Source organism: Cryptomeria japonica, chromosome 6 (assembly GCF_030272615.1).
Source record: "Cryptomeria japonica chromosome 6, Sugi_1.0, whole genome shotgun sequence".
NCBI classification, from domain to species: Eukaryota; Viridiplantae; Streptophyta; class Pinopsida; order Cupressales; family Cupressaceae; genus Cryptomeria; species Cryptomeria japonica.
In genome coordinates, this window is record NC_081410.1 from 564,199,012 (window position 1) to 564,222,788 (window position 23,777).

The 23,777-nt window shown below is 37.1% G+C and overlaps 1 protein-coding gene across 2 annotated transcripts in view; it reads right to left on the minus strand.

Moving 5' to 3' along the window:
* LOC131068046 (uncharacterized) overlaps nucleotides 1-23,777 on the minus strand; it is a 91,757-nt gene that overhangs the window by 51,281 nt on the left and 16,699 nt on the right. The window contains exons 5-7 of one of the 2 annotated variants that reach the window (XM_058003252.2): nucleotides 18,630-18,739; nucleotides 18,405-18,459; nucleotides 12,206-12,294 (exon numbers count right to left, since the gene is read on the minus strand). In XM_058003252.2, the coding sequence (XP_057859235.2) occupies nucleotides 12,206-12,294; nucleotides 18,405-18,459; nucleotides 18,630-18,739 (254 nt within the window). The remainder of the gene's footprint in view (nucleotides 1-12,205; nucleotides 12,295-18,404; nucleotides 18,460-18,629; nucleotides 18,740-23,777) is intronic. The other variant, XM_058003253.2, reaches the window with a different exon arrangement.

Genomic DNA, 23,777 nt, shown 5'->3' on the forward strand with positions numbered 1-23,777 from the left:
TTATGAACTAGAGGACGTCACACATGATGAATGGTACAAAGATATTGTGACATACTTACTTAATCACAGATGTCCAGCCCGCATGACGCCCACACAAAAGAGAGCATTAAGATTAAAGTGTCAACACTACATGCTTCAAGGATCTGTTCTATATCGCAGAAATCATGAAGGAGTGTACCTGAGGTGTGTTGGCAAAGATGAAGCAAAGCAGATAATTGAACATTTCCATTCCAAGTTTGGAACCGGACATGGAGCCAACCTCACTACAGCTCACCAGATCCTAAGGGCGGGATATTACTGGCCTACGCTTTTCAAAGATACATTCAATCATATCAAGACTTGCCACACATGCCAAGTCGCAGCTTTTAGAGAAAGGAATCCTGCCATGCCACTGAATCCAGTGATTGAAGCCAGACCATTTGCTAAATGGGGAATGGATTTTATTGGTGTCATCAATCCCGCATCCTCAGCACAACACAAGTACATCATTACAGCTACAGATTATTGTACCAGATGGTCAGAGGCACAAGCACTTAAAGTTTGCTCTACTGAAGTCGTGATTAAATTTCTGGAGGAAAACATAATCACAAGGTTTGGATGCCCTTATGCGTTGGTTTCCGACAATGGATCGGCATTCACATCATTGAGATTCTCAAATTGGGCTTTTGAATATGGAATAACCCTCAAGTTTTCATCAAATTATTATCCTCAGGGTAATGGGTTAGCTGAGTCTACCAACAAAAATTTACTCAGCGTTATTAAGAAATTGCTAGAGAGAAGTCCGAGAGAATGGCACACACAATTAAGATTCGCTTTATGGGCAGACAGAATCAGGACAAAGAACGCATTAGGCATTTCACCTTATTTTCTGGTTTATGGTCAAGACCCAGTCTTCCCCATGCAACTCAGGATCCCAACTTTGAGATTTATTCAAGAGTACATGGAAGACACTGATGCAGTACAAGCCCGACTAACGCAATTAATGAACCTGGAAGAAAAGAGAGATCAAGCATTAGAGAACTTTGCGAAACACCAAGGAGTGGTGAAGAGATGGTTTGATCGACAAGCTAGAGTCAAGGCATTTCGAATTTCAGATCTTATCTTATATTGGGACAAAGCACATGAGAAACGAGGAGAACATGATAAGTTTGATAAGCTCTGGAAAGGCCCTTATCAAATTTCAGAGATATTGGGAGAAAATGCATTTAGGTTACAGACTTTAACTGGAGAAGACATCCCGTTGCCTGTCAATGGGAGGTATCTCAAACATTATTTCCAGTCCTAAGATGCCCAGGCCTTCCCTTGTACAAAGTTAGTTTAGTTTGCTTTCGTTGTTTTCCGTTTGTTTGCTTTTCTTTCGTTTTGTTTGCCTTTTGTTTTGTTTTCGTCTTTAGTTTAGGTGTTTTTTTTGTTAGTTGTTTTGTCCTAAGGGGTATCCATTTGATATTGGGTGATTTTGTAACGCTCTGACTTCCTGCTAGGTTGTTGGTTGCATTTGGAAAATCATGAGGTCTTTTGGAATTACAAAGGGAGTTTCTTTTAATAAAGCTTTGAGTCAGGACGTATTTGCATTGAAGTGGATTAGCTTATTGAACTCACGTATTTTTGTCCTCCAGTTATTATATCTTTACACACTTATAATCTCCGAGTCATTATGGTTTCCAGGCGAAGCTGTGATCAGTGAAAAATCTAAAGTCTGACTTCAGCGCCACCGCAATCCTCAAACCCTAGTGAGTTTCACTACTCACGAGCCAAAGAATTGACGGAACTAAAAAGCAGTATCAAAAGAAAAGATGAAAAAATGAGAAAAAAAAAAGAAAAAGAAGAAAGAGATGAGCTAAAAGAAAATATCAAATTGGCTAAAGGGAATTTACGAGTAACTCCATCGGGGCTATAGACGCCTGGCTGGCAATGGAGCAATGTTCGTGAGCTTGCGGCGATAACCTCGTCGGGACTATGGACGTCCGACTGGCAGCGAGGCTCTATCCAAGATGCTTTTGGAGTCTAGACAAACTACGTAGCTTATCACAAGGGAACCTGAAGATCATGATTGTCTTGTTGAGGGGAATTAACGCATTTGCACACACATGGGTAACTGCGGACTTGATACTTTGTCTCAATATGATGGTCTCTTCTTGTAAGTGTTTCTTAACTCCTGGTTTTGTTGAGGGAGATTTTCTGAGTTTTCTTCTAGAAGGATTGATTCCCAAATGTTTTTCAACATTTCTCAGTGGTGTCGCCAGAGGTTGTGACCATTTCACACATCGCCCCATTTAAAATGGGGACCCCCTCTTTTTGCTCGTTTTTCGCTCGCTTTTCGTTTTGCTTTTTAGGGTTTTGTTAGTCAGTCAATTGTCTGGATTTAGGGTCAAGCCTTAGGGTTTTTATTACCGTCTTTTCAGGCCAGAATCCAGTCAGTTTTGAGAGCTTTTTGAGCTTCCTTTCGTAGAATGCAATTTTGAATGAAATGAATTTGCCAGAATGGTCTATTTTCAATTGGAATTTTTGAGTACAGAGCTTAAATTTGTCTAAGTGTTGAAGATGAAATGTGAATTTTGTCCAATTGAGCAATTTTGACCAAATTTTGAGTTTTTTTGATTTTGATCCTGGGCATGAGGAATGATTTGTTTTCGCCATTGTGAAGTGATTAAACTTGTGAAACCATGATATTTTGGCCTGTAGGAGCAAAATCGCTCCTGTCCCTCAGTGAAGGACAAGAGCTTAAAATCAAATATTGCTTTGTCCTTGCAAGATTTTGACAACTTGATGATTTGAAGGGGTCCAGGGAGATGTGTTTTATCAAATGAATATAACTTGAAGTGCCGCCATGAAGGAGAATGGTCCAGAATGCCAAAATCGCTCCTGTCCCTCAGTCAGGGACCAGGGCGAAGTTTTTTTGTAGCTCCCGTCCCTCTCCCAGGGACCAGAGCGAAGTTCTTCATAAGGTACGTTCTGGGCAAAAATCAAGCAAGTTTTAAGTTTGAAAGCAAGAAAGGAGGTCAATCGAACCCATTGAAGACAAATTGAATATTATGAAACGCCAACGAAGGACCCAAATGCTCAAGTTCGCTCCTGTCCCTCAGGGAGGGACCAGAGCGATTTTTACCTTAGACAGATTTCTTGCCAAGTTACAATGAATCTTAAGGCATGGATGAATGGGAGGAGGCATAACAAGACAGTTGAAGATAATTTTTGAAGTTAACAAGGTGAAATGAAGCCCACAAGAGCAAGATCGCTCCTGTCCCTCTCCAAGGGACCAAGGCGATGTAATGATTATGTTGTCGTTCCTCTAAATTCAAGACACTCCAAGACGAAGAAAAGGGTGGCAACGACGTTTCGAAGCATCTCCATCAAGCACAAAGCATCAAAGGTCGCCAAATTGAAGGATTTGCACCAAAATACCTAAGTTCGCTCTTGTCCCTCAGGAAGGGACCAGAGCGATATTGACTATAGTTGCTAATTCCTTCAAAAATCACGTTGAGACAAGATCATGCGAGGTGGTAAGAGGTCTAAGGCGTCTTAACAAGGAGAAATACAAAGGTTTTAAACGTCAAAATGTTATCAATTGAGCCAAGGAACTTACATCGCTCCTGTCCTTTGGACAAGGACCAAAGCGATTTTTATTAAAACACTCATGTTCCGTCAAAACCTAGACAAGGCAAGCATATGCAAGGTTAAGAACGCCATTTGGAAGGTAATGAACGAAGAACAAAGATCAAAAGTTTGCCAATTTGAGCCAGGACATAAGGATCGCTCCTGTCCCTCTCCAAGGGACCAGGGCGATATTTGCTAAGTTACTAGTTATCCTTCGAAGTTTATGTCAAAACAAAGTTGCAAAGGGTTTGAAACGTCTTTTGAAAGGTGATGAACGTGGAGTTAAGGTCAAGAATGAAGTATTTTAAGCTAGAAGACAAGGATCGCTCCTGTCCCTCTCCAAGGGACAAGGGCGATGATCCTCCAAACATCAAAACGCCTTGTAGAAGTTAAGTGAAACAAGCATGGAATAGAGAAACAAGGTTATTGTTCGCCTTATGATGAAATTGAAGATTGAAGAGGCAAGATCTAAGTGAAAACATCTAGATCGCTCCTATCCCTCTCCAAGGGACCAGGGCGATATCACATTTAAAGACATTCCTTCGCACAAACAAGTCAATCAAACTCGAAGGACCTAGCGAAGATGCCAATTCCAACGCGGAGATAAAGACTTTGAACGTCAAAATTGCAAGGATTAAGACCAAAAAGATGGATCACTCCTGTCCCTCAGTCAGGGACCAGGGCGATGAGGTATGTATTTCCCATTTTCAATATTTTGGCACTCAAACGCATTTCTTTGAATTTATTTCAAATGCTAATCGATAATTTTTGAAAATTCAATTAATTGGCATTTAAAATTTGCGTTTGATATTTATTAATTATTTTTGCCTTTGTAAAAATCGAATTTGACAATTTAAATAATAAAGGCATTTAATAATTAATTATTAATTAATAAAAAATCGAATGGAGCGCTAAGATTATGAAGGTCGGCCTTTATTATTTATTAAAAATCATTTAAATTGCTTACAAAAGTCGGCCTATATGGTGATGAGAGGTGAAGTGCTATAAAGGGAGAGTGCAAATTGTCATTTTCACATCATCATTTATCATCTCTTACATGCGATCTTGAGGGAGAAGTGCGAGTTTTTAGTTCATGCAAGGTGGTGCGAAGTATCATCCAAGGCGTTAACTACTATCCAAAGGAGTGCGAATTTGAAGGTCCATTTGTGCGAACTTGTTAAAGACATTGAGATCACGTCAAAGACTTGAAAGGTGGCAAAGTTGATATTTTGAAGAAGAAATCACGTTGAAGACCATCTAACGTCATTTTTGCCTAGGCGATTTTATTCATTTTGCATTCTAGAGTTAGCTCTTTACTGAGGTATGGCGACATTGGTTTTATTGTTTTAATTTTGTTTGTTGATCGTCATAGCTTAAATTTTGAAATTTTGAAATTTTGAATTCTTAGCTCAATCATTTTTAGGAAATGATAACTCTAAGACTTATCATGATGTTTCCTAAAAATTTTCTCTAATCCATGTTATACATTGCAAGATCTAGTTTCTCATTATGAAATGTTGTGTAGGTATGGCAACCCCGAAGACGGGAGCATCTACCAGTCGTTCAGCTCTCATGAAAGAAGATCAAAAGACCGAAGAAGTGGAGACCAAGATCGTGTCGAAGTGGAGCAACATCGGAGATACTAATTTGGGCAACTTCAGCACGAAGAAGTTTCGAGAGGTCCCTTACATTGGCAAGCCATCACCTGTCGCCCGGAGAATAATCGAGAGTGGCATTATTAAGGCGGCCGGCTTTCCTCCAGCTGTTCAGTGCCATGAGTTGATGATCGAGTGTGCTCGTCACTATGATCCACAATCCAGAACGATCGTGTCCAATGAGGGAAACACTTTGGCGTACCTTTCAGAGGAAGCTATAAGTGAAGCTTTCCATCTTCCAGAGCACAGGGACATGATATACAAGAGCATAGAAGGAGCCAAATCAATGTACGAAGATGATCCAGATGCTTGTCTAAGCATCATCAACAAGAACTGGTTACTCAAGAGCCGTCCCCGTCTGAGCAAGATCCCAAACACACCGCACAGGATTGATTTCCAGGAGGAGTACAGAGATTTGATTACCATGCTCAACCGAGTTATAGGAGCCCCTCACGCCTTCTATTTTGAGAAGTGGATGTTTTACTTCATCCAGGTGATCGTTCAAGGGAAAGGTACCATACATTGGGCTAGGATGATTAGCCATTGCTTGGACGTACAGTTGAGGAGACTCAAGGCTACCAAGTCCTTCCACATGAGTTCATATGTCATCTATGCCTTGATTAGGAGTGTTGAGTACGCAGGACTACCTCACAGAGGAGTGATTGGAAGAGGACCCGGTGAGGTCAGAGCTTGTGATTCCTATGCCTACTTGCATCATCCGCCAGGAAGTAACTACAAGCTAGTTAATGATACCTTCACGATGAACATCACAAGGACGTTGCAAGGTGGGATCCACAACAGATTATCTCAGGATGCACAGGAATTCATAAAGAGGTACGGTGCTTGGTTTATTCAGTTTCCGAAGTTCACTTATATTAGAGTGCATGGATGTCCTTTACCTCCATACATGTTGCCGAGATATCCGACAGACAGAATTGTGTTACTTGAAGTAACAAGACAGTTGGCAGCATATGCGAAGGCATTCAGACACAGACATCAGAATGGAGTTCCAGTACCTATCATTTTGGGCAATTCAGTTGAGGTATGTCCTAATGCTTTAGCCATGGATGACGCAGAAAAGGAGTTAGCCTTGTATTCTTTTTCATCTTTTGCTTTGAGAGAAAGCTTTGATCCACATGGACATTTAGAGGAGACAGTCGGTCGGAAGTTTAAGCATGAGTACCAAATTGAAGATTTTATGATGAATCTCTTAGATGATCTTGAAGTGAAACGAAAAATGCATTCTAGATTGCCCTTGGATTTCATCAGGAAATGCAGGATTTATAGAGTGGCCGACCAAGCTCAGGACAGTGGCAGACATATCCAGTCTTCCTATGATCGAGAAAGCAAATCAATAAGGTTGGATTGGAATGAGTCTGAGGTCGTGGATTTAGATGCTCTGATGGCTCCAGTTTTGTCTTGCACTCGCAGATGGGTTGACGTACAGCATCAAAAGTTGAGAGAACAAGGCATAGCTATGACTTTCACTTTGGAAGAGAAACCAGCCGAAGGTGGAGCTAGTGTGAGTGAAGGCAATCCTAATCCTAGAAATTCAGGTGAAGGTAACCTTCGATGTGCCAGTGAGGGCAATCTCCATCCAAGAGGTTCGAAGAGAAAAGAAAGGTCAGAGAAGAAGGAATCTTCCAAGAAGAAGCAAGGGGCCAATAGAGATCGATCATCCGGTACTTCTTCTAGACCTGAAAAGAGGACACTTCAAGTGGAAGAATCCATGGAGTCGATGGTACAGAACGATGGGCAGGAAGAAGGACAGGCACAGCCAGGTTCACCAGATGGGTCTCTCCAAGACTATGAGTTAGATGAAGATAATGAGATGACATCTCCTCCCAGAAAAGAAGAAATAGTGCATAAAGAAATACAAGTTCAAGAAACAAGATCAGTTATCCCAGATTGGTTGAAGGAAAGATTAACTAAGGTGATCATAGTAGAGGATGAGGACAATGCAATTGATTTAGAGAGCCTTGTTGGACGTTCACACGAAGCAACAGAGAAGAAAAAGGCTACCAAGATGTCTAAGATGATTCGAGATGAGACTGGATCCAGAAAACTGCAGATAGCTACACCGGCAGCAGACAAATATGAAGGTGAGATCCTAGCAGAGGAATATGATATACAGACATTCGAGCTAGGACCATCTACAGCAGAGCAGACTTTAGATGATGCCACTGACTCATTTGAGGCATTGAAAGACAAGCTTAGAGAAGAAATGGAGAAGAATAGAAAGCTTGAGAGAGAGGTCGATGCATGGAGGACATATTTCAATCACATCAATGAACCTTTGGGACGTCAGGATCCAGCTAGATCACCAGTGCAAGCACTTCCACTTCAATCAATCAATGAAGCAGAAAGATTCAGGAACATGGTCCAGCGTACTAGTACTTGGATGGATAAATCTCATACAGTTGCCTTAGAATTTGTAACAAGGATGATGAAAATTATTCATCAGGCTATCCAGGTTCTTGAGATAATCCACAATTTGATAATAACAGTAGCCGCATTTGCCTATACCAAAGATGTTATCATTCCTGTCTTGAAGGTAATTAGACATACATCAAGGAAGGTCTTAGCACAAGAGAAGATCTTGGATGGAGGATCTCACAGTTTGTTTCAGTGGTCAACCTTACTCCATATGAAGAGTGTTCTCTTTGAGGACATCAGTACTAGATGCAGCCAAGTTGAGGAGGTGATCAATCCGATCCAGGACAGAGTATTTGAGGATAGAATCAAGATCATCTTTTGCAAGGACGCAAATGTTACAGATGAGCAGTATGATCAGATGTTTGCCACCATGCTCCTAATTGAAAGAACAAAGGAACTTGAATCTTCATGGGACGCAGCTCTTCTAGAGGCATTCGATCAGGTCATCCACTTGAAAGAGAGTATGAAGAATCTTCCCGAGATTCCAATTGCAGAAATCGAAGGAATCGTGTCAAGATTCATTGCATATGCTAAAAAAGAACATTGGAAAGGGAATAAGATTCTAGATGAAAGGTTGTTATAGATGACATGGCATCTTATTTGTCATTGGTTTATGTCTCCTAGGTTTTTGTGCCAAATTTAATATTTGGCTATGCATTTAATATTGTTTAGTAAAAAGGAGGCCATTTGTAACAAACCCTAATTAGGGTTTAGGTGTCATGATCTTGACCGTTGATCTACTTTCAATCTGGACCTTTCATTGTAATTGAGGATGCTATTTATACCCTCATTTTTCATTTCATTTGATAATAGTTGATGTAATAGAGAAGAGAGATAGTTAAGAGATTAGAGAGATTAGAATTAGAAGCAATTTTATTTTGTAGCAAGATTGAGTTTTGAGGAAGGAAATTCAAGCAATTGTTGTATATGATGACTTGGAAATCAATGAAATATTGAAGTTATGGTGTTTTGTTGCAACTTTCTTGGTTATCTTCATAGTTGTTTAATCTACTTGAATCATGCTCAATCAAAATAGTGTGTTAATTTGAAGGACATAGTGTGAGACTTGATCTTTGGTAGGATTCGCTTTCCATACCACTAGCTTCTTGCTGATTGTAGGAACGCCTTGCGTGGTCGACTGGAGAATACCTTGAATCCCTTAATCTTCAATCATTATTGTATCTTGGATATGTACCTTCGTGGTAGTGTCTTTGATCTTTGATGCATTGAATATCATTTTGTTACCTTAGAAGATCGCATCAATTTCAATTAAGTTGTTATCTTATGGCAAAATTGAAGTTGGTTGAATCCTGCCAAGTCTTGTCCATACTAAGTCATTCTTGGGGTTAGACTAGATTAGACCTCTTGAAAACCCTACTCTTTTGTTATTTTTTGAAAAGTCTCTTTAAGTTTAGTAAAATCTTGAACTTTCGGAAGCGTAAGACCCCTTGAGGATACAGCAAATCACATCATACCGCTGGAAGCTTGTCCACACGTAGAGACCCTACTAACCAGAACCTTGGAGTCATCCTAACTGATCCTTTATGCGAATCTTCAGCAGTTAGAGGCTTTTTTTCAAGAGAGGATAAGATGCCTATTGGTATTTTATTCTGTGTATGATGGTGTACAAAATACACGTCAACAGGTCCACATCAAGATAGAGAGGTAATGAAGGGATTTTGGGCAGCGGTTAAAAAGATTTATGGCCAAGGTGAGGATGCTTCAGTATTGAGGACTCAATGGAATAATTTTTCTCGTGGGCAAGATGCTTTTGGTTCCGTGGAAGCTATATATGATATGAAAGTAAAGAAAGACCCTATAGAGTGGTGGTGTAACCATGAAAGTGAAGCCCCCGAATCCAAATCATTTGCAATACGATTGCTCTCACAGGTAGCCAGCTCTTCATCTTGTGAGAGAAATTGGAGTACTTATGGGTTCATTCATTCACTAAAGAGGAACCGATTAGGATCAAAAAAAGCAGAGAACCCAAGGTAAATTCATAGCTCACTTCGTCTTCTCTCTTGTGTAGATCCTGGATACAATGAGGGTCCTTCAGCAAAATGGGATCAAATTTCACCTGATGGAGAAGTTGCAGCCATTGTGGATGAAGTGGTTGAAGGAGATGGACTAGCTGATTTACCCATTGTTATTCTACCATTAAAGGAACCTGAATTTCAGAGTGATGACTATTTGGAGAGCCTCATAGTTTAGGACCTTGATATGGATGATCATGGCAAAGAAGAGTAGATGATAGATATAAGATTTCTGATTTTTTGTTTTCAGTTTTTTGTTTGTGTATCAGCTTGTTGCTTATCAAGCTATTTTCAATATGTAATCACTAATCAGTTTGAAACTTTGACACAATGATTGTATGACATTTTGATTTGACTCATTTCACATTTATGTACCTAAATTTTGAAGTTAATGTTAATTCTTGTTTTGAAAGTTCAATGTCATTATATTTTCAGATTTTCTATAAATTATTAAAATAAAATAAAATAAAAAATGGCATCCCCAAGTACCCCCATATCCTATTTTGAGAAAATAGTCATACCGGTACTAGTACTAGTCTCTGACGTCTCCAAGTCCCCCATGCAGCCTTGGTTTTAGGCAGTGTGAAATGCCGTTTTAGGGCGTTTTCAAACACTTTTTAACCTGACTTCATGCAAGAGATGTCCGGATTCTTTAGGAGACATCAGCATTCTTTAGGAAACATCTGTCTTTTTTGAGTGGAGACGTCAGAGACATCAAGATTCTTCCACTGCAAGTCTCCCGCACACCCTCACGTTTCCAGAAATGGTACTGGTATCGAAGACGCGTCTCCGTCTACAAGATGCATCTTAGGGAGTCCGAGATGCCTCTCCCAATTTCATTGCATTTTTTATGTTATTTTAAATATGGGGTTGGAGATCACAAGAGTGCCTAAGAGAGGCCAACGTGTGTCCCTACCACCCCAAATTCCTTGTGGATACACCATGTCCCTACTGCCCCAAGTTCCTTGTTGGTATGCCTTTGGCTACCCATAGAGAACCCAAGGCAACGGGGACATGCCTTGGCCACTCCCGTTATTAGACCGTTACCCAACCTGGTTGGGTACGAGATCAAGACCCTTAAGGGGAGAACTTGGTAACTTAATAAATTATTTATTGTATATTAATTAGTTTAGTTAATAGATATATTAATTAGGTTATAAATATATTAAAATTAATTTTATATTTTAAATAAAATAAATAATAAATATTGATTCTATGGTTGAACCCAAGCTGTACCGAACCTGAACTGCTAAACCGGAACTGGCAACATGAGCCAATACCAACTCTAAGTTTAAAAATAAGTGGCTTGCCAGACAAGATTTTTTTCATGTGAAGTAATGAAATTTAGCAAAAGTATCATTGTCAAGACTCAAAACTACAGTTTACAACTCCTATAGATAAAGGCCACAGAGAAATTTATGGGCATTGTATCTTTCAAGAAGATATAAAATTACACAGATATTTGATACCAATTATGAAATTGCTGTTAGCTGTTGACTCGTTTTTTCAAGTCAGTGCAGTCCTCTAATTGTTCCCTTCTCTTGTACAGTATATATCATAATAATTTTGATATTCTTATTGTAATGAAAGTCATTAGCCATTGATCTTCTTCCTCATCCTGACAAAACCAATTCCTGACACATTAATCTAAATTTTAATAGAATAGATTAAAAAAAGGTTGCTTTGATATTCTGCCAGGAGAGAAATGAAACAATTGACATTAAGGCAATATCAGCCATTTTCTTACAAATTATATGGCTGGGTAAGAAATATTTAAGAGTGACAACAATGAAGAAAGAAACAAGCGTCTTTTAGCATTTATTAAATATTAAAACTGAGAAAAAAGATTTTTAATTCCATCAGCATGAATCAATTCTATTGTATAAAAGTAGTGAGCAAGTTTTCTACTAACTCAAATTTATCAGCCATTAAAATAACATACCACAGAAGTAAACATCTAGAACAATGATTTGTATCTGAGGAAGTGACAAGAATAGTTTCTAGACTTATATCTTGAGTTTTTTGGTCCATATTAATGTGTTTATGGAAGTGTGGCTCTCAGAAATCACGTATTTGTGTCATATTACCCAAGCATTATGTTGACCAAAACTTATCTCCTGGATTTTGTCACAATATAATGAGAACTGCCATAATTTCTATTAAGATCTCTGGAATTGGATCTTAGAATTTTACTTCTGAATTCTTTAGCAGCTGGTTCTGAGGCATGATTTAGAACCAATGAAACATGATCAACTGTAACCAGTTGAATTCAGAGTACCAAACATGCATAGTTCTTCAGTCTTCCCGTGTTACACACACACCTTTTTCAATTACTCCGTAAAATAATATGACTTCTCTGTGATGAACTAAATAGTGAAAGATTAAAAATCCCAAAAGCCATTCTCAAAACAAAACCTTTGAACTTGGTACTGTATGAGTCTAATTATAAGACATGACATGCAATTAATGTTTTTCATATATGATTACCAAGTTGCTCCTCCATGGCATCCTGCACCTCCACATGTTTCCAGCATAACATTAACTGTCTGAATTTGCAATGTCATACCATCTGCAATCTGGCAGAAAAACCCAAAATATTAACCCTATACAAACAAATAACTAATTAAAATACAATGCATGGACCTTGAAAAGTGCATAAAGGATAAATCAGGCTTCCCAATATTTCAGGAAGAACTTTTTACTTAACTTTTTACTATAAATTTAAAATTCAAGTAAAAAGTATTACTAAAATAGTAAAACCAAATAAAAAGATTGTTTATTAATTATTATTATTAGAAGGAATAATATGGGCACCTGACCACTAACTAGAAAAGGACCACTGTTACGCATAAACAACGCCCAATTACACTTATGTTTCTTTTTTCCACTCAAACTAGGAATATTCCCTGTTTATCATCAAAGCTCTTCGTTTGAATTGTTACTGATTAAGAATATAGGAATTATTCATTCAAGAAGGTTTTCTTATTAAGATTCTCTTATAGCAATGAGAAAATGTATTGCATGATTTACAAAAGCATTTAACCCCATCCTTCCTCTACATTAAACAACCACTTCACTCATTAGCTTAATACAGCATTTAATTATAGCCTATCTTCAACTATTATAGCTGTAAATCCATAAAGAATGAACTTGCCTTAGAGCCATCTTCTAGTATGAATGAGTGAACTTATTTGAGAAATAAAAAGCTATTTCTTTGATCCGCCTTTCAGTAAATACTTAACAGTTTCTTTGGTAAGATTAAATGCAGAAAAGCAATGGCTTTAAGTGAAGATAGCCAGATAGAGAAAACAAAAAGATGTTTGTGTTATATATGTTGATGGTTGTGATCGGGCTCTTTCCTCAGACATTATGTCTATCAATAATGAAAGAAAAGATGTTTGTGTTCTAGATAGTGATGCATGTCCTCAGGCATTATGTCTATCAAACATACGGTTTGTAGTTTTGCTTATCTGAAATGTACGAGGAATTTTTCTATGGTAAAAAAAACATCGGCAATAATTTAGATTATCTGCACAAAGAATTCTAATTATTGGTATGCATTCCTTGTAAAACAATTATCAGCATAGGTTTCTGCCTATCAGTTCATTCTCCAATGGTTATTTGAGTTGCTTATTACAGTAACAAAACAAGTTCAATAGCAAGTTAAAATGACCCATGTAAATATGGAAAGTGGAAGCTCAATGGCAACCAAGATGGGTGAGATATTGTATAGGAAGTCAAACACACCCCTAAACAAAACAAAAATGTCTTGGCCAAGAGAGGACCAGTGCTTCACAAAGAAGCAATCATATGTCTCTTTATGATCACTGAACAAAGCATCCAGATGCATTCCAAAAGTGAAATATTGATAAAATGGTGAACCATTCTACCTATCTTCTACGGTCAACTTTAGGAGGACATGCTTTCCCTAATAAAATCAGTTTTCAGAAGGGACAATCATACTCAACAAATTCCCATCATCCTCATATCATTTTGCATATTAGATACATATATATCTGCCAAGAGGGAAAGAGAATTGTAGAAATGTTTGTCATAAATAGAATATTGACTGTTGAGGAGTATTTGGTAGCCATAGGAGTAGGGAGGACAGCTGTCAACTCAGTGTTGTGCACATAGAGGCCTTGTCTATAATCTGTTATTAATCTGACATGACAAATTTGTTATGATTTTTATACTAATTTGCAGTAGAATTAACCTAATGATAGCTTGAACTGGGACAGCCAAAAAGCTATATATTATCCTCTATATTTCCTCATTTTATCTACACTATTTGTAAGATAATGATATGCCATTACAAGGAGCAAAAATGTGTACAAGGATGCCATATTAAACCCATTTGTCATAACTAGCCAAGCAACTATGAGAGACAAGACAACCATCATACCAACAGGAATCTGCACTACAACTCAGGTATCTATTATTATAACAGCATCATCCACGCCACCACCCAAAAGTCCAACAAAATAATAATTTCCAGACCTTGAGATGAAATAGCAGTACAGTGCTACAATAGAAATCATATAGTAATAGAGGCAAAAGGTAGCGGACATAAAGATATTTGAACTGAACTGAAAACTGAAATGAATAATACATTCATTCTTGATCTAAGTGAAATAACAAAATAGAATCCTTCAGACAATGGCTAACACTTAATAACCAAAAAATTTCTGGGTTCCTGTTGCGTCTCTTGTGATTCTTGTCTCCAGTCAAAGCCAGCTGTCAACCTCATTTTGACACCACAAAATTTGAAATTTTTGTGCCAAAAAGACATTGTCATGGATCGAACACCTTTGTCAACCTAATTCTAGTTGCAAAAAGAGTGGTGTTTCATGCTTTATACACCAGTTGTCATAATTTTCCATATTTGAAATGTCATGTTTAACCTATTTCCTATCATATCCTTGCATTAAAGTTTGATATATCAGTTTAAGGATAAAATTCACTACTTCAATTGGAACTATTGGAAATAATGTGTGGAAAATCACAAAAACAATTAATTTTTGAAATCTGTGAAAGATTCTATAAAATCCTCTTGTGGGTATGTTACTAGTATTGTTTCGAACAATGTGGCCAGTTTCTGGGTCAAGACGCCTTCCTAGATGAGAGATATTAAAGCTTCATTTTGCTTCATTTTTCCTTCAGACTATTTACGAAAATGATTATATCAAGAGTTTTATGAAATTTGGAGCTAAATTACTTGGCAGGGAGGTATGTAAGGTCATTTATACAATGTGGCAAAGTTTCACGAGAAAATATTGATTCAAACAGAAGTTTTATATATTCCTCTGTTTGCTTGGTTAACAGATTTATCAGATAAGAGCTTGCAATTTTGACTTGAGACGCCAAAACCAATACCAGCAATGTCTTTATCAATGTTTTGAAATTCAATGACAATGGTAAATTTTATTGATGCTCTTCTCAATATAGCGAACATCGTTTGGTTATCAGAAAGGTTATGTATGATATTTACATGTTAATTAGAGACTTTTCAAAAGAGGAAAATTTTGGGGAACTTTTCAGAAAGACACTTTGACAATTTTTGTGTTTACACTTTGTACCAAAGGGTTTTTTAGATTGTATAACTTCATGGAAATAATAAAGAATGCATTTAGCTCAAATGTTCTAGATATACTTCCGAGTTATTATTACTGAATTTTTGTATGTCAAATTGGTAATATCTTTCGTCTTTATGGAAATCATTTGTCATCTATTGAAATGATTACAATTTATGTAATTGATGTAATGAAACACAATCAAGCTTTGGTATCTTGGTTTGAATGAGTTGGAGTTACCCATCTCTTTGTATGTCAAGATTTGTCACCCTTCTTTCATCGTCATTGCATATTAAAACATACTTTATCCTCAAAATCCCTTTGTAATTGTTATCAATCGTGAAGTCCTATTTGGTATTTGTATGGTTTCCAGTAGGGTTTCTGTTATTCATTTCCCTTTAGTTTTATCTTTTCTCCTTTTAGCACTTTCAGATTAAAAGTACACAAAAACCTTAAAAACGCCCATCATACAAGTGAGCTGCCCCTCTCAAATGCAGAGGAAGATTGCAATTTCACAGCAATCTCTCCAACTGTTGGGGCATTTGTCACTACACGTTGGGTGAGTCACTTTAAAATCTGTAGTGACAAATCTGTTTACCAACAGTCCCTAACTCTGAATGAACTATAACTTATAGGATCTGCTCGCCTATTTTTTCAAAATCTTTCTGCCTCTGCAGATTCCTGATGTGTGTTTCAAATGCTAGGAAATTTGTGACAAAATTCACATGGAGGAAAATTTGGTTTGTGCTATGGGTACACTGTCTCAATCAGTCCCCGTATGTCATGCTCTAGCCTCCACAATAACACTAGAAATATTGGAAGTAAGTTTATCTCTAACTGTGGTGTTTGTGGTATTCATGGTTTTGCAGCTACCAAATAACCCTAGAGTGATGTCTGCTTGTGCAATAGTGGAGATCAGGAGATGATAATAGCTAGAAAACTAATCCATAATTTGGTGAAGATGTTCAGATCAAGAAGGTTCCACAATATGCTACAATTTCAGTTGTAGCAGGATGTAGGGCACTTGAGGCAGTGCTACAAGTATTGTTTAGTTGTTGTAGGTGTTCCATAACATGTTGCAAGTGACTAGTATGTCGTTACAAGTGATTGATAAGTTGTTGCAGGTGTCCTATAATATGTTGCAAAGTCTTTTAGAACATGTTGCAAAGTGTTTATTGTCGACTCCAAACAGCATAGGGTTTCTTGAGGAGTTGTTCACAACCTTGTGCAGATCATTTGGCCATCTTTCTTCTATTCAAATCTTCAAGGTGAAAGATTCATATTGCTTTCAGCAATACTGCAAGCACTGGAAAAGATGAACCTGTACATAGTTATAACTGGTTTTGTAAGTGTCTTGGTGATGATCTAGAACATCATCATGAAGTGTGTATATTCAGCTATCTAAATCCACTCTTGTCAAAGGCCAGATCTTGCGTGTGTAGCAGCTAGACAGTCATCAGGGCAGAAGGATCCAAAGGGACAATCTGGTCACTTACAAAATGGCTTTATGTTTTGTCTTGGCCAAATTAACTTGCCTCTTTTGGTGCTGTGTCAATTTGGGCATTGTCCACTTTGTCTTGAGGTGGGTTGATCATTTATTACTAAAGCCACGACATTTCTACCTTCTTTTTGGGTGACAATCTTTTGTCTCTTGTTGGCAACTGTTATGGCTTGAACGGGGGCCATTTTGTTTCCCACACAGATCAAGGGCAAACAGGTGGACAGTTGCTTTATCAAGAAACTGTTCCTCTTCCAAACATGGCTGTGGTTGGATCAAAGAGGGAAAAAGGTGTTCAAGGTTAACATGCAGCCTCATTTAAAGCAATTGTAATAGCTTAAACTCCATGTGCTGACAGTAGATTAATGAATTGGATGCTTGTAGCATCCCCTTCATGGTCATGGATTTTTTCACTCATTCAGGTTATTTCCAATTGAAAACTTGAGTTGTGTGCTTTTCCTATTGTGTACCCTTTACTTGCCTAATTTTTTCTTAATTTGAATATTTATATTGCTGCAAGTTGATGAAACATTAGGGCAATCCATGCTGAAATTTTTAGGTATAGACCTAGCTTGTGAGGATTTATGTTTAATGTATCTGTAGGGTTATAAACCCAGCAATCATGGATAAAGAAGTATCAGAGCAACAAGATTTTAGTTGCTGAACAAGGTTGTGGAATGTTTATGCCCACTATGAGATCAAGTGGCAACGAAGACTTAATTCCATACAAAACTAAGATTGGAACAAGGCAACGGACTAGGGTTGTAAGAGCTATGGCTAGAGAGGAAGAGGAAGGCAAAATCCATTTCATAAGACTGGACAAAAAATGCTGTAAGAATCTCTAGTACATTAGGGAAGATATATCTAATAGAAAGCATCAAGTGGTATCCAAAATCATGAGTCAAAACCATGGTAAATTTACATTGACATTTTTTACAGCCCACTGACCTATAAGATGTGTTAATGATACATTCATATTTTGACATTGACATAGGTCTTCAGTTGGAACATGTTTTAAGACATTTATTAAATTTGTAAATCTGAATTTGATTCGTAACTACCATGCATATATGTATATGTATGACACGAGATTTAACATTGTATGGTTTGTTATATACAAATAATTAAAAATACTGTGAAAAATTAATGGGAAAAAAATAGACCAGTAGCATAAGACTTGCCATCTCATCATATTGTTTAGTCCATTAAGGAGTCTGCTAAACAAAGGCGTGCAATTGCAGCATATAACAGAAGAGTAAAGAGTATAATAACACGAAAGCAAAGTTCAGTTCAGAGTTGTGTCCATGGGAACATCATTAGATCTTAGAATGGAATGTTATACTCAGAGACAAGCATCAGAAGACTGGCAACAGCTATGCTGCTATAGAGTAAGTCAAATTCATGAAAAGTCAGGTCTAGAATACAAAATTTGAAACATGTTGGAAGATATTCCTGCAACCCCTAATCCTAGTTTTCAATTTGTAAACTATGCATTTTCATTGATTATAGGTATAGGAAGCTAGCTGATATGATTTCATAATAATGTCACAATCCTGGTCCAAACGTGTGTAAATTAAGATGAAACTCAAAGAGATAAATTCAAACTGAAACATACTTTATCAGCAAATCCATATCCGCTACTCTTTGTTGTGCTTGAAGATAGCTGACTGCTGGAACATAGACAAGGGTAAAAATACAAGTATTGATAACATTCTTCAATTCATATAAAATACAATTAAATGGAAACAATATTTATATGATATTGTGAAATACAACTTATTATTAAAGGGCAAGCAAGATATATTTGTGACTACAAAAATTGAAAATTCTGACAAGCTACCTGCATTGTGTTGTGTCAGGCTCAAACCCCAACTTCTCTGCAAGAACTAGATCCAGTCTGTTAATTTGGACAACAACCGGCTCTATTTGTACATTTGAAACTGATGGAATCTGAAATATTTGCACAATGTAAGTAAATTAATGATTGTGAATCCTGACAGCATGTAACATGAACAGCAAGCATCAAGTCTCAGCCACTCATGTCTGGCAAGCATTATTCACAATATTTGAAATATAAATCTTTTGAGCATTTTAATCTCAAGAAAAAATAAAATCCTCAGAATATGTTCTCAAGAGTGTGACTCAAAAACCAAACAATCTAATAAAATAACCTCTTAAAAATAATAGAATCGTCTATATGTAAACATAAATTTGTATGATGTCCAACATCTAGACGAGAGGCAAGAAAAATCAAATCAGTACTGGATACACCTGCTACATATTATCCATGCCCCTGCCAGAAAATACATTTTAAGGCCACAAAATAGGCTCATATACAGATAAATGGAAACAATTTAGTGGTAGCATTGGCAATGCCCAAAAACCAAAACATATTCAAAAATAGTTATTTTTAAAGCTACTTTAACAGCCTTTCCCAGCTATCAAAGTCACTATTTATTTTTCGTATCCATTAAGTAATCCACATGCTCAATCAGTTTAGACAATAAAATCAACACTCAATCTCCTGTACTTAACTAAACATGAGACTTTGAAACTTTCAGATCAAAAACATATTAACATTCATCATAACAGACCATCATGAACTGAACATGATTCGCCAATGTAATTGTTGAGACATGGACCAGCTAGGACTCGAACCTAGGACCTTCCATACGCTGCTGGAGTGCTCTACCACTGAGCTACTGGCCCCTCTTGGACAAGTCCATTGTCGGTCCGGGTGTGGCTTATTTCCAACACCAACACCCCCCCTTAAGCCACACTTCTTGTGTGCTTGGGGCTTCTAGCCTGGACCTGGCTCTGATACCATGTTGAGACATGGACCAGCTAGGACTCGAACCTAGGACCTTCCATACGCTGCTGGAGTGCTCTACCACTGAGCTACTGGCCCCTCTTGGACCAGTCCATTGTCGGTCCCGATGTGGCTTATTTCCAACACCAACAGTAATCACATAGGCCATCATCACCAAATAAGTTGCAACTAATAGGATGCATTCAGTTCTTTACATCAGGTCCCACCTTTCTTTCTGAAATTGCCTAGAATGTTTTCACACCTTCCAGCTACTTAAATGTCATGGTGCAATTAACACTCAGTTTCAAATGCAATGCATGCACACTCTCATTAACTCGATGAAGCATCTGAAGAATCAATTGATTCCTATCACCTAAAGGAAAAACTCAATTGCCAGGGGTTACAAATTAGTTAAGCTTCAACATGGAATATCAAAAGCAAGCCTGTAAGTCACTGACCTAGAGTCTAAAAAGTAAGCATTTGAAACTCTTATAATACTGACAAATAATCAAAAAATCAAATATCTCCATAAACAACTACACTTATCCTCCATTGTCATCAGAAAGTAATTGAATTAATAGGAGCAAATGTTAAAATGGTATACGCTCAAACACCAAGAAGCAAAATTTAAATTAATATTTTCTCACTGGAAAACCGTACTCATCCAGATTCCCTTTAAAAATGTCAGTTAATCATCTAAAATGAGATTCTCTATTCCAACAAACCTAAAACAAAATGGGAAAAACCCACAATTTCCATCACCACCATTCTTATAATATAATGTAAAAGTTAGACCAAAACAGCATTTTTTCCTCTGTGAAAACAAATATATTCATTGTTTAGCAAATTAGCAACCACCAAAATCAATAGCATGACTTAACATGTACCTTGATGACAAGCTTCATAGTTCATACTGAATAATCCATCACACTTCTCTATCTCAGTACATGTTGTGATGTTTTCACACATTGCCCCATTGCAAATGGGGGCCCCCACTTTTTACTTGTTAGCATAGGTGTGATTGCTTAGTTTGTGTAGCTTGGCAGTAGTTTCAGAGTCTCCAGCTTTAGAGTGGCTAGAATTTCCTTTTGTCAAGTCTGAAATATGTGTTGGGAAATGAAATTGTGAGAAAATTTGAAAGAAAATTTATTGCAAAATTGAGTTTGTGAAAGTGAAATCATTGCAAGAGTGAGAGTTATGAAATTTTGATAGTGCAAAGTTTTGAAGTGAAAAATTCCTTGCACAAAAGTGTATAAGTGATGTGGAACGAAGAAAGAAGTTTTTAAATTTGCAATGAATTCCAAAATTCATGAGACACATCGTGCAAAATGGCAAAGAAAAAACGTGAAGTTGCCACTGAAGTTGCAAAACCTAAGTGAAAAAATTCCACTTCACATTGCTAAACTGCTTTGCAATTTTGATAAAAAATGTAAGACTAAGATAGAAATTGTAAATTGCCTTCCAATTCCACTAGGAATTGCAAGCATCATATGCATTTCCTCCTCAAATTGCAAAGAAATTTGTTCCAAGAAAGGAAATAAATTTCAAGAAATTTGTGAATATATCAACTTTGCAATTTCACTTCACATTGCACATCAACTTTGCAATTTCACTTCACATTGCACATCAACTTTGCGATTTCACTTCACAATGCACATCAACTTTGCAATTTAACGTCACATTGCACATCAACTTTGCAATTTCGCTCAACATTGCATGTCAATCTTGCAATTTCGATTAACATTGCATGTCAACCTTACAATTTCAATTAGCATTGCATTGCAGCCTTGCAATCCCTCTTGTTCATCTTGCAATTCCTCCAAACATTGCAAGATTACCCTCAATTTCTACTCTACAATGCATACTTAAGTCTAACTCTTGCCACAAAATGCATGAAGAGGTGTGATTTCCACTCTACATTGCAAGCATACCCCTAAAACCCACTCAACATTGCAAAACAAGGTGAAATTTGCACTCAACTCTTCTTGTCATAAGTATAAAATGTGGAAATTTCCTTGCACTAGTCTCATTTCGGCTCCAAAATTTCCTTGCACTAGTCTCTGTTAATGCATTAGTAGCTTCTGCAAGATAAGACTTTCCTTACCCGTTAATCTCCTCTATTCTGTTTTGGTTTACTCATCTATGCTATTAGATTATCTGATTTATGCTTTCCGAACTGAATATGTTTATCAGATTATAACATTGATCATGATTATAATATTAACATTGATAAAGATGAATTAGATCGACGACTTGCTTAACAAAGTTAAGCGTCGATCTAATGCTATTAGTTATCGATCTGTTAACATTTGCTTTGACACTGATTCATTATCAGGTGTGTTTATATCAACCTGTTATCATTTACAATGATACCGATTCATTATCGGGTGTGTTTATATCGACCTATTATCATTTACAATGATACCGATTCATTATCGGGTATGTCTATATCGATCTGTTATCAATGGCACCGATTAGTTATCATAGACACCGAGTGGATCGGTTGATGGTTGATGGTTGTAAAAGTCACGACCAAGTGACATCTTGGTCAGACATGTCTAAAAGACATGTCCGATCAAGGTGCCACTTGATCGTGACTACCTTATATATATACATCATTCAAAAGAAAGGAGATGACATTGAAATCGATACATGTTCATCCTCCATACTTGCAGCAAAAGAAAGACAACAACATTATTGTCATATTTATAATATCAAAATTCTAAATACACCATCCTGCATATAACTTGTTCATTAAATTGGAAATTGCAATAACATTTACAGTCTCATTTCGGCTCCAAAATTTCCTTTCCAAGGCTCAAAGTGCTCAAGATTTGCACTCCTATGTGAAAGTGCACTCTACATTTCTTGAAAGGCATCAAATCCTGCCCATGGAAAATTCCTTCGCAACATGGAAAATAGGACCGATGATCTTCTTGTATTTCATTCAAGGGAATCCTATAATCAACATTGGTGTTTATTCACAATCATAATCCAAGGAGTTTTCCCTTTCTCTCTCTTGCGGGAATGATTTCAAAGAAGAAGGTGCAAGTGCAAGGAAGATAAAGGACCCAACAAGGTCATGCAAAGAAATGGATGGAGATGACAAACACTACAACATGAAGGGGATCACAAAAGAAGAATTCTAAGGGATGGAGAGGTCCAATACATGAAGATGGATAAATGAACAGAGGATTCCACAACATGAAGTCAAGAACTACATCAAGGAAAGACAAGTTCAAGACATTTATGAGGATGAAAGCAATAGGAAATTCGCGACAAAGGATTCCCAAACATGAGAATGAAATGCAAGAATGATCAAGGAAAGTGGATAGTTCCAAAAGAGTTAATCAAGATGATGCAATTTGGGAATATGAACCATCACAATCAGTCAAAAGTAAGGTGATGATGTTCAGTATCAAGAGATATCTACGCTGAAGTGGTACCCAATCATCATCAACCAATCTAGTCATTCCAAGTCAGCATGTCTAGGTACATTAAACCTAACTCATCCAGTGGAGGACAGCTACACATGTCGAGGGCACCAAATTCAATATATCTAACCTTATTTCTCATTGGTCTGAATTCAAAGATGGACATGTGTCCAAAATGATGTAATGATCTCATTGGTCAAAGAGGAGTTAGTTGTAACTAACCCTAATTAGGGTTTTTATGGATAAATCTTGGCCATTGATTCCAATTAATCTTGGCCCTTGAATTGTAATCAAGAACTCTATAAAAGGCTTTGCCTTTTCATTTGTAAGGGTTAACAATTAGAAATTAGGAGGTAGAAGATTCAAGTTAAAAGTAAAGTAGGAGGAGGAAGCTTGAAGTTGTTGACAAGAGAGTGTTGAAATAAATACATGATTTTCATTGAATATATGGTGGATTTGTGTCTTGTGTTTCTACATTATGCATGGTTTCTTGTTACTTCTCAAAGTTAATTGAAGTTCATTGATCATGGTGGATGCATGTAAAGATATTTGATGATTCCTTCAGTTCATATCATTTGCATCTTGTTGATTGCAAGTCGTTTTGCATGGTTAGCTTGAACCTTGTTATTGTGGCTAAGTTTGATTGAGAATACTTGTTCAAGTTGCGCCAAAAATGGGTATTTGAATGGATTGTTCACAATAGAAAATCTTTCACTACCTTAGGAGATTGCACTCTTTCTATGGT